Source organism: Boleophthalmus pectinirostris, unplaced genomic scaffold (assembly GCF_026225935.1).
Source record: "Boleophthalmus pectinirostris isolate CB_2022bp ecotype Guang Dong unplaced genomic scaffold, ASM2622593v1 HiC_scaffold_2, whole genome shotgun sequence".
Lineage (NCBI taxonomy): Eukaryota > Metazoa > Chordata > Actinopteri > Gobiiformes > Gobiidae > Boleophthalmus > Boleophthalmus pectinirostris.
The window spans coordinates 36,015,765-36,028,245 of NW_026571152.1; the positions used below are offsets into that span (position 1 = coordinate 36,015,765).

The following is a 12,481-nucleotide window of genomic DNA, read 5'->3' on the forward strand; positions in this document are numbered from 1 at the left end:
GCAGAGATGAACCTTGTGCCTATGATTACATTTTCAGTCTCATTTTAGGAATTTATAATCGTTATTTTCAACCAATATATTACATATACGGTTGCATATGATCAGTTATAAATCCCAGTTTGTGTTCTTTAATCCTATTGCAAAACCATATGTTTTCCAGCTCTAACGTAATCACCATTAAAACACTTTGCGAACTTGGATAACCCTCCTGCCTATGATTACATTTTCAGTCCCATTTTACGGCATTTTTAGGAGTTATTTTAAAACAATATAGAATGAAAGTATGTTACACAAAGTCAATTATTCATCCTCGTTTGTATTCTTCAGTCCTGTCACAAAAACACGTCTTGCAGTGTTCATGTCATCACCATTAAAACCCTTTGTGAGCGCGGATACAAAGCTTGCCTTTGATTACGTTTTCACCCTCACGTTTGGGCATTTTTAGGAGTTGTTTTAAACCAATATACTGCACATATGGTAACAGAGTGTCAGTTATAAATCCTGCTTTGTGTTCTTCAACCCCGTCACAAAAACACATGTGTTGCAGTGCTCATGTCATCACCATTAAATCCCTTTGTGCACAGAGATAACCCCTGTCCTTTGATTATATTAAACCTAAAAAATATCCAAATTTGGAAGAACGAGTGCGGGTGTGTTTGCAAAAATCTGAAATATAATGATGTGTAAAATGAGTCGTCTGACCAGTCACTTTAAGGTAACATCAGGCCTGTCACGATAAATCCTACATCGACTTGAGTATGTGATAGCTGGAACATTATATTTTGGTTCTCTATATACATATAGTGATAATAGTTTTTGTAATATAATAAAATTTGGACTGTAGGGTTGAGTAAGTAGCTTCTAAGGCTCATTTTGGAGTTCATTTTACGGTCTATTTTACATTTTTTCAAGAATTTCAGCTCTCATTTTCAGTCTAATTGTTAGGAATTTATAAGAGCCACGTTTCACCAGTGCACTACATATATGTTTGCATATCACCAATTACAAATCCTAGTTTTTTATTCTTTAATCCTATTACATACATACATTACATATTGTCCAGCTCTCATGTAATCACAATTAAAACCCATTGTGAGCTTAGGTAACCTCTCTGCCTATGTTTAGTATGTTTTTCAGTCCCATTTTAGGAGTTATTTTAAATCAATATAGTACAAGTATGTTACAAAAAGTGAATTATAAATCCTGGTTTGTCTTCTTCAACCCTGTAACAATAACACATGTTTTCTAGCTCTCTTGTAATCATCAGAATTTCAGTTCTCATTTTCAGTCTAACTTTTAGGAACTTATAAGAGTCATGTTTGACCAATACACTATTGCATATAATCAATTATTAATCCTAATCTGTATTCTTTAACACATGTCTTGCAGGTCTCATGTAATCACCATTAAAACACTTTGTGAGCAGAGATAAATCCTCTACCTTTGCTTACATTTTCAGTCCCATTTTAGGCATTTTTAGGAGTTATTTTAAACCAATATACTACACATACAGTTACAAAGAGTCAATTATAAATCCTGGTTTGTATTCCTCGACCCTCTCAGGAAAACACATATCTGCAGCTCTCATGTAATCACCTTTAAAACCCTTTGTGAGCAGAGATACAAAACTTGCCTTTGATTACATTTTCAGCCTCACTTTTACATTTTTTGTCCCATTTTTAGCAATTTTTCGAAGTTATTTTAAACCAATGTAGTACAAATATGGTTACACAAAGTCAATTATTAATCCTAGTTTGTATTTAATTTGTATATAATTCCTAGTTTGTATAACCTTGTCACAAAAACGCACGTCTTAAAATCACCTTTAAAAACCTTTGTGCACAGAGATAATTCCTGTGCATATGATAAAATTCTTTTTGCCATTTTTAGGAGTTATTTTAAACCGATATACGACATTTATGGTAACACAGAGTCAATTATTAATCCTAGTTTGTGTTCGTCAAACATGTTACAAAAACACATCTGAGCAGAGATACAAAGCTTGCGATTTTGATTACATTTTCAGATTCACTTTTAGGCATTTTTAGGAGTTATTTTAAACCAATATAGTACAAATATATTTACACAAAGTCAATTATTAATCCTAGTTTGTATTTAACCCTGTCACAAAAACACTTGTCTTAAAATCACCTTTAAAACCCTTTGTGCACAGAGATCATTTTTGTGCCTATGATTACATTTTCAGTCCCATTTTTAGGCATTTTTAGTTTTTTTTTAAACCAATATCTGCACATACGGTTACACAAAGTCAATTATAAAGCCTGGTTTGTATTCCTCGACCCTCTTAGGAAAACACATGTCTGCAGCTCTCATGTAATCACCATTAAAACCCTTTGTGCGCACAGATAACCCCAGGGACACATGTACAGTACAAAAGGTGTGTTTGGAGACGTTTCCTGCGCCCCTGCCCGGTCCCTGTCGTCCTGACGGCCACAGCAGTACTGCAGTATTTCGATCAGATCAGCTCCGCTCTCGTCTGCGCTCCTCCTGTTTATGAAAATGATCCTCTCTTGGAATGCGCCGTGAATGCCAACGCGACGCTGTCTTTCCTCACGCCGCACGTCCACCGAGTGTGTGTTTGTGTACGGAGTGAAGTCGCTGTCAAAATCAAGTGAGCGGCTTTAGTAGTAATTACATACCGGACTTAAAGCTGCATTCTGTTACTTTTCTACTGGTGGATTTACGTTTTGCTTGCCTATTTGTCTCCGTGGTGATGTTTTTGCTTAGCCTGGAATGTTCCGTAGTGTAGCATTTACTCATTACGTGCGTCTCTGTTGCTCAAAAGTGCAGTAATTCCTTATGTGAATAGGGACGCCTCTCCACAGATCTGACCTGTAATGTGTGCTGTAAAATGCTGTAGTAGCACTGTGGAACATTCTAGACAGAGCAATAACATCTCCATGGAGACAATCAGACGGCGAACCTTCCACTAGAAATGTTACGCAGTGCAGCTTTATGACGGATTTTTAAGATTTTCTCATTTTGACGTAATTTGTTGGGATTATAAGTATTGTAAAAATAAATTTGACTTTTACCCAAATCACGAAGCGATCTGAAGCGAAATTTTGATAAATATGTTGAATGAATGAATGTTTATTAAAAACATAAATACATAGATCATACAAAAAGTAAATATTTCTTTCCTATAATAATAAATAAATCACACAGATTTCACTTGTGTCCGAAAAAGAATAAAAATTATATTGATACTTCACCAAAATAAAGGTGTTTTCTTACATTTGTATTCATCAGATAATCATTTCTGTGTACATTAGACGAGTTTTTCGAGATAACATTTATGAATTCCCTTGTGTGACGTCACGATTTTTAACCAAAAAGTAAAATTTTAAACCTAAAAATTGTCCAAATTGTGAAAACGAGTGTGAGTGTGTTTGCAAAAATCTTAAATATAATGACGCCAATTGTGCTTTAGTAAAATGAGTAGCAGGGAAGTAACGAAATCCAAATCTCACGGTACGATATTATCACGATATGCATCTCACGGTACGATATTTATTGCGATATTTTGGAGAGGCTGATATAATTGTAGATGCTTTTAAAATACCTTGACAAGATTTTGGTGTGAATTATTTCCGTCATAATCCCAAGAATTCAAGTAAAAAACATCTATCTTCATGTTGTCTGCGGTGAAATGAATCATGGGATATGTAGTTCCATATGTTTATAAGACGTGGCTACTGTAAAACCATGAATTTAAGCAAAGGAATGTAAAATTTTATATTATTGTGAGACTTTTGACGATACAAAATCACGATATTTCAGTTATTTTTACATCCCTAATGAGTAGTTTAATCTGTTTTAGGCACTTTAAGGTAAATCCTACATCGACTTGAATAAATAAAAGCTGGAACATTATATTTTAGTATAGTTTGTGCAGTAGTGATATTAGTGATTTTTTAAAGATACAATAAGATTTTGAGCTGTAAAGTGTTGAGTAAGTAGCATTTAAGGCAAATTTTTAACTTCATTTTACAATTTATTTCAAGGCCTGTCATGATAATTACGATATTGCCTTATGGTTCAATATATGAAAACTGGAACGGTATATTTTTGTGCTCTCTGTATATGTGTGTACATTTTTGTTGCAGTAGTGGAGACATTGTTTTGAGCCGTAAAAAAATGTGTGAGTAAGAAACTCCTGAGGCTAATTTTGCAGTTCATTTGGCAGTTTATTTCAAAAGCCTGTCACGATAATAACCATGTCGACTTATCTTTCAGTATATGAAAACTGGAATTATATTTTTTGGGTGTCAATATTTATCGTCTGTACATTTTCTTTGCACTGCTGGGAAATCTTTGGTTATTTTTTGGTTATATGATAAGATTTAAGCTGTAAAAGGTTAAATGAATAACTTTTATGACTCATTACAGACGGAAACTAAATACTGAAGTGTTTCATTCTACTGTTTATTTGCTGCAGCTCATGTTTTTTTTAACAATATTGTAGATTTAGAATAGTTTTTGTGGTTTCAATCTGCACTTGAGTTTTTTGTTTCAGTGGCATAAATGAGTTTCAATATTATCATTTATATTTACACCAATATATCTTTTTTTTTTATCTTTTAATGACACTGTATAAGAAAAAATGGGGATTACTGGGATTATGTTTCTGTATTTTTGCCTGCCTGGTCACGATAGCTGAAGTAAATATAGACGATAAATGATAAAACTGAAACTAATTTATGCCACTGACACAAAAACAGAGTTAAACCACAAATATAAATTATGATATTGCTGAAAACATAATAAATTTAGCAGAAAAAGTCACTTAAATGCTTAGTTTGTGTCTATATTGTCATTAATTCAACCTTCTATGCTTCAAATCTCATTAGGGATGTAACAATAACCAAAATATCATGATACCGTATCGCCAAATAATATCGTGGACTATCAATATATCGAATTACAAGTCTCTTTGATTAAATTAAATAACTATTAATTAGAGAACTACATAGACCATGATCCTTTGCTCCATTTCAGTGCAGACGACATGAAGAAATAACAGTTCTGAGCACTTTTAAAGCTTAGTTTTTTGGATTAAGTTTCATCAAGTCTTAAAAATATCGAAATAAATACCGTACCGTGAGATGCATATCGTGAAAAAAAGAGGTTTGGGTATCGTTACGACCCTAAATCTTATCATAAAGACAAAAAATAACAAACAAATCTGTAGTGCAAAGGAAATGTACGCACAAAAAATACTGACTTCTTCAAAATAACGTTCCAACTTTCATATTCCAGACTCGATATATAGTAATTATCATGACAGGGGTAAGTGACATAAAGTATTTTCAGATTAATATTGCAGTTTTTTATCATGCTTCTGTTACTACGCGCTGTGTCTATGGTGGGGATTGGGTAAAAGTGCACAAAAGAATCCTTCATGGGAGCTAATGATTCTTGTCTCGTCTCCACATGGCATCCGCTCACTTCATCATCACGAGAACACTCTCACTAGGAGAACTCATACATTGGCCCTGCACCATATGCTGAGATATTAGTTAAGACTGCGTTCAAGAGTATTGTTGTATTCATAATCGCCATCTTTTTGATTCTAAGTGAGCCTCTTTGCTGCCATCACCTTTTATTAGGTTGATAAATCACCTCTGTTGTCAGTCAAGCCAGGGAGAATAATTGGATGTGGTTGTCGCCCTGTGTGATGGATTATCAGTCATTGGGGATTAAATTAACAGATAGTGCTCAGACATAATGGTTTTTGTTTTGCATTTTAAATTGCCTGGGAGCCCACCAAGACTCGCTAGGTTTTTATAGCAGGCGCGTTCGGACCTTTCTCGGTGACAAATGGAGAAAAACCCATAGGGCAGCCAGTTTATTCATATGAATTGTAAAACATTTATGACTGCGCACAGAGACAGGGCCATGAATCTGCTAACATGATGTGAAATTGGGGATGGCAATTTTTGATGAAAGCGGCAGACAATGTGGAGATATGTGTCGAATATTTTTGGGATGAAAACGCGAAAGGTGACCTGACAAGTTGGTCAAGCGATGTGGCTGCAGCCTGATGCGAGCTGACATCTGTGACCAGCTACTCAGGACACAAACGCATTAGGCACCTCATCCTGGCTGCATTTTCTCTTTCCAGTGAGAATCTGACACAAAAACCCTCCACCAGAGAACAGCACAGATCTGAAGGGGAGCAGGGCTGCAGCTACAGCGCACATTTCTGTGTGGCGTGTTTGCCCGAGCGTGAGAGATTTACCTCCTCGCCTTTCCTCCTCCTGCAGACCCCTCCCGCTCCTCCAGCTCACATTATCATAATTGTGTCCAGAACATGAGGGGCCAGGGAAGTGATCATGTCATTTTATTTACACCCTGCTTGGCCCTTTTTACAAACGACATGCCACTAACTGCCAAGCGGACTGGGCCCCGACGACATCTTTTGATCAGGCCTGTCGAGGCCTATCAGCGGAGAATGGCAGGTAATGGATATCCAGTGACAAACCAAATCTCCGGGAGGATGGAGAGTGGGGCGCACCTGCCAGGTCTCCATTAGGCTGGCCTCTCACTGGGCTGCTGCTGACTCTGCCCCTGGGGCCCAAATCACAGCAGCGCCAGCCGCATGGCTGCCTACAGATTGGCTGTTAGCACTGGAAATGAGAGTTATTTCAGCTATGACATTTTTGTTTAGACTGGACGCATGTGCATGGGGCAGTTTGGGGAATGAAGGATTTCGGGTGTGTGGCCCTCCCTAAACAGAAGTGAAACTCAGAGTTTGGAGCGCAGAGAGTGTTCTGAGAGCACTGTGTTTGCCCAATGTTTCCACTGAATGTGGACATCATTTGTTTATCCTTAAGTTGAGTGGGTTTGTGAGTAAGATGGACAGGAAGTAAAAGAGACCGACCAGAGCATGAGTGTTGGGTGAGTTGGAGGGTGCGGTAACATAAACAGTATTGGGAAGAATTCTCACATGCCCATGTCATTCACAAACGTATGTATCATCTTCATCTGTCTTATAACAGTGTGACAGGCTGCTTATGCATCACACTCTAACCACACTCAAATGTCAAACTTCACCGTGCATGAGTCTGTTGAGTTTCAAATCGTTCTTTCTTTTGGCCTGTAGACTTGATCAATGAGGTGTGGCGAGTGGAGAGACATCCTGCAAGTTCTCAGAGGTCGAACTCACGACTCCAAGGCTGACATATGCTTCTCTGTTGTAGTCAAACGCATTGATCACTTTTTTAAATACTTTTCAGACTCTTCAGTAATGGCTAAGCTCAACATATTAAAACACTAATGAACCCACTTAACACTGTTGGATATCAATCCACCATGTCAAGATCTCATCATCAGAATGTGACGTCTCTTTCTGAGTCTCTCCTGATTGTGTGTATGTGTGTGTAATCAGAGGAGAGGCAGATGAAGAGGCGTCAGACATATTAACTGACAGATGGAGGTTGATCCAACTCATTTATTACCCCAGAGGAGAATGCCACAGTGAGATTGGGCTTCATTAATTTCAGATTTAGTTTTCATTTCAAGCTGTTGCGCCCTGAGATAAATAAAATGGTGCATTATGTTTTTGCCAAGATATTTCTTTTTTGTTTTCCTCCGATAGAAGGAGTGAAAAGAAGGGAGGCATAAGTTCCGTGTGGCTGGGGTAGTATATAAATACAGGCTCGCCTAGAGGAAAATAACACCTCAACGGTTGATGAGGTGAAATGGGATGACTGTAATTTCTCAGCTCAGCTTTAAAGGCTCCCACACAGATGGCTCATTTATCCCTGGGAGTCCTCGGGCACACATAGCAGGAAAACTTTTTCTGCAGTTATTCTAACATAGCGTGTTTACTCCCTGCAATTTAACTCATCTCTTTCTTTTGTCCCTTTGTCTTTATGTTACAGCCTATTCTCCTGAGGATGTGATGGAGCAGAGCGTGGACACAGAGGAGGCTCGTGCTGAGGTCCAGTCCCCGGCTCCTCAGGAGGAGCTTTCCACAAAAGAGGAGTTTGAAGAACAGAGTGAAGGCCCAGCCAAAGACCAGGCATGTGAGCGTGAATCTGCAGGAGGGACAGAGATCTGTGGACAGGACATGGACAGTGAATCACATGTGAGTGAGACGAGTGATCGCCTCTCAGACTTCGAGAGTCCCCCCAGAAAACCTGAGCTGGTCACAGCCCCTTTGAATGGAGGCGCTAAGACTCCCCCCATAGGCATGGACACTCTGGAACAGATGAAAGCCATCTACTCCAGCTTTCTCAGCACCTCCTTCTGGTCGCCTCTGAACTTGAATTCCACACAGTCCCCGACACAGCCAGCCCCCGCTCCCTCTGAAAAGCCCACACGCAGCAACAGCACTAGCAGCAGTAGTAGCAGCAGCAGTAGTTATGACTGGCACCAGTCCGCTGTGGCAAAAACTCTGCAGCAACAGCCTTCCCAAAGTCGCCACAGCGCTCAGGCAGAGCCCAGTCTGTTCAGTACAGTTCAGCTTCACAGGCAGAACCCAAAGCTGTTTGGGTCCTTGTTTACAGGGGCCAGTAAATTCCGCTGTAAGGGCTGCAGTGCTGCTTATGACACTCTAGTGGAACTGACAGTGCACATGAATGAGACAGGCCATTACAGAGATGATAACCAGGACAGAGCAGGCCCAGGGTCCAAGCGCTGGTCCAAGCCGCGTAAACGCTCTCTGCTGGAGATGGAAGGGAAAGGAAGACGCAGAGAAAGTCCTGAAGTGTATGTACTGCGGCCACTCATTTGAATCTCTCCAAGATCTGAGTGTCCACATGATAAAGACCAAACACTACCAGAAAGTGCCCTTAAAGGAGCCCATGGCCCCTGTGGCAGCCAAAATCATATCGAATAAGAAAAGGGGGCTTGTTGGTTTGGATCTGTCTTCTTCTCGAACAAAAGAAGAAACCCCTAAACCTAAAACAGAGCAGAGCGAATCTTCTCATAAAAATCCGCCTTCTAGTAACCGCTTGGCAGTTTGAATCTAACAAATTACAAATCCTGAAGTGCATGGAGTGTGGAAGTTCCCATAACACACTACAAGAACTGAGAAGTCACATGATGGTGACGGGACATTTCCTAAGGGTGACTAGCTCGGTTGGAAAGAAAGTTAAAACACTCCCGGAAGCCACCTCCCCTAATCCTGCAAGGGTCACAAGTCCCACTGAACATAGGGTACAATCTGTCCCTCTTGCCCCGACCACTTTCTCCCCCACGCCCCTCCAGACTCCCCCTGCTACGTCTCCTCCTCTCTTAGAAGTAAAGAAAGAGGAGGTGGAAGAGGAATGCACTAAACCAGAAAATGACACAAAAGAAAAGTTTGTTTCAGTCTTGGCTGGAAAGGAGGAGGCTGTGGAGAAAGAGGAGAAATATGACATTTCAAAATACAGCTATCTCACAGAAGAAGACTTAAAGGAGAGCCCGAAAGGAGGCGTTGACATTCTTAAATCATTAGAAAACACTGTTACCTCAGCTATCAACAAAGCCCAGAGTGGAAATCCAAGCTGGGGAGGCTATCCGAGTATTCATGCAGCCTACCAATTCCCCAGTGCCCTTAAACTCCAGCATAGTAGCCTGGATAAGAACTCCCCAATTAAGTTTTTGTTCAATGGAGGTAGCACAGTCCCCTCTATTGCCAAGAACCAGCCTCTTATTTCTCCTCCTCTTACACAGTCCTCTCCCTTCTCCAATAACAACTTCCAAGCAATGGAGGACCTGGTGAAAAAAGTGTCTGAGAAAGTGGCCAAGGTAGAGCAGAGAGTGAAGCAGTTGTCACCTAAGCTGGAAAACAATCACTCTCCCTGTAGTAGTGAAACCGGAGATTCACACAAAGGTGGGGAGTCTCCGGGGGAGTGGAGGGCGGTCACTCCAGCCAATAGTGACAAGGGAAGCCATAGCGACCGTGCATCCCCAGTAACAGAGCCCAAGAGGGAGGCAGAGGTTAAATCCCCACTGATTTCTACTCTCAAAAGCAGCACAGCAATTATCACCGGCCACGCTCCTCCAGAACAGCCTTTCGTCAACCCTTTAAGTGCTCTTCAGTCCGTCATGAACATTCATTTAGGGAAAGCAGCCAAGCCCTCATTGCCAAACCAAGATCCCCTGAGTCTCCTCTCGAGACTCAGCCAGAGCATGGCCGAGAAAGCCGCAGTCGCCACGCCCCCTTCCCACACCAAAAAACACGAAAGCATAGCAGACAATAGCATCTGTCTGCCCTGCGACGACCAACCGATGGACCTAACTAAAGGAAAGAGCGACAGGAGCAGCTCCGCGTGCCCCGCCCCTTCCACCCCGTCCTCAACCGCTTCCTCCATCTCGCCGGCTTCCCTCGTCACCCCGGCCAAGCTCACCGTCGTGTCCCCGTACACTTCCAGCAGCCCCCTGCACGAAAACGCTCTGTCGGATATCTCGGACATGCTCAGAAATCTCACGCAGTCGAACCACGTCTCAAAACCGCCCTCCCGTCTGAGAATACCTGAAAAAGTCGAGCTGGTCGGAACCACCCCTGACGACGACGACGCCTCTCTCCACGGCCACAAACGCAAAGGCCGTCACTCCAACTGGAACCCGCAGCACTTGCTCCTCCTGCAAGCCCAGTTCGCTTCAAGTCTCCGGCAAACTTCTGAAGGAAAGTACATAATCAACGACTTAAGCCCGCAAGAAAGAATGCACGTGTCTCGCTTCACCGGTCTCTCAATGACCACTATAAGTCACTGGCTGGCCAACGTTAAATACCAACTTAGACGGACTGGACGGACCAAATTCCTCAAAAACCTGGATTCCGGTCAACCCATATTCTTCTGTAGCGACTGCGCTTCCCAAATCCGAACCCCGGCGGCATATGTGTGCCACCTGGAAGCTCACTTGGGGTTCAAAATCAGGGACTTGGCCAAACTTTCCCCGAAACAGCCTGTAAGGGACTCTCACGCTCTAACTGACAAACTGGTGCCCGTGGAGTCCTTCCTTTCAGCGCAGTCTTTCGATGACTGCAGTAGCAACGGGGCTGTGTACCGCTGCCAACTCTGCGTCCGTAAATTTGCCACTAAGCACGCCATCAAGCTTCACCTCAGCAAGAGCCATGGGAAGTCTCCGGAGGACCATCTGCTATATGTGTGCGAGCTCGACAAACACTAATGTACCGCAGAAAGAGAAAATACTAAGGCTCTTTAGATTGTCTATAGGGTTATACATACAGTGTGATAATGCACAAAGATGCCACAAACTGCTGTTCGAACGTCAGCACAATGTGTTTACATGTGTCAAGCCTGTTCGCATTTCTCAATTCCATGTATTTCAAAAAAAACTATGTCACTGTCAAATATATCTTGTAGGTGAGAGATATCCAGCTTGGTGTCAGCTTTGTTGTTCCCTCACTATAACTATCTTAGGCTGAATCCAGTGAATCTCTTATTAAGAAGGCCAGATAATAACTTGAAGTATTTTAACTTAATTTATTTTGTATTTTTGTGACTCAGATTTGCTGGTAGACTGCATGTTCTCAATTGCATTTGTACAGTCTTGTCTAGTCGAAATTTCAGATCCTTTTCAACTGCCCCAAAATAGCCAAACACCTGGGAGAGCTCCTCGAAAAGTGTTTGCCAAACAAAACTCTTTTGCCTGTTTTTATAGTTTCTCGATCTTTTGGTTCTGCTGATTGTAAAAGCTGCCTTGTTCTTTATCACTGAGTAAGGGGTGCTCCGAATCCAGGTTTATGTAAAAATGTACATATATAGTGTATAAGCTTACAACTTAATGTTTAAATTATGCATATTTTACTTGTTATATTTCCTAATTTAAAAGGATGACTATCCACTGGTGCAGAGCCTTTCAAGAAGATGACAAAGGACATTGTTTTGCACAATAGTTTTATAAATGTTATTTGATAAAAAACAAAAAAAAATACAAATATGTTAATGCCTTGTGCTTCTATGATTAAATTGAATTAACTGCTGCATAAAAGATTTTTGTTGGTTTCATTATTTTTAATACAAGTGTCAAAGAAAAGTGTTAGGAGTAACATTTTTTTCCTTCATAAAATATAAAAAAGACATAAACCGTGTGTTTACATACAAGAAATGAATAAGAAGGAATTAAAAGGAGCAGAAAGAACAGTTATCTTATGTTATCTGCAGAACGTTGACAAAATATTGGGCCCCCCTTTAATATTAATTAATAGGCAGAGGTTCCAGTTCTGGGCCCCTAAGATCCTGGGGCCCTGGACAACAAACCTCTTTGTCCACCACGTCGACTCCTCTTGTTATACTTAAACACTAATAGACACTCCATGTAATTTTCCATTCACTTCTTTCCACTCCCAGTATTAGTCTGAACATTCTGCCTGTGTTTTTTTGAGGAGAGTGTGTTCTGCCTGTGTCGTCCATGTCTTTTTCCATTCACTTTTTTCCACTCCCAATATTAGTCTGTATGTTCTGCCTGTGTGTCGTTGAAGGGGAGAGTGTTCTGCCTG

At 40.8% G+C, this 12,481-nt stretch overlaps 1 protein-coding gene across 1 annotated transcript in view; it reads left to right on the forward strand.

Annotated features, from left to right (window-relative positions):
* The window catches only part of tshz3a (teashirt zinc finger homeobox 3a), a 41,173-nt gene extending 29,200 nt beyond the window's left edge, over positions 1 to 11,973 (forward strand). Inside the window, 3 exon segments of the mRNA XM_020926056.2 lie at positions 7,911 to 8,707; positions 8,709 to 8,980; positions 8,982 to 11,973. Coding sequence (XP_020781715.2) covers positions 7,911 to 8,707; positions 8,709 to 8,980; positions 8,982 to 11,148 — 3,236 coding nt within the window. The 3' untranslated portion in view covers positions 11,149 to 11,973.
* Positions 11,974 to 12,481: the final 508 nt, after the last annotated feature.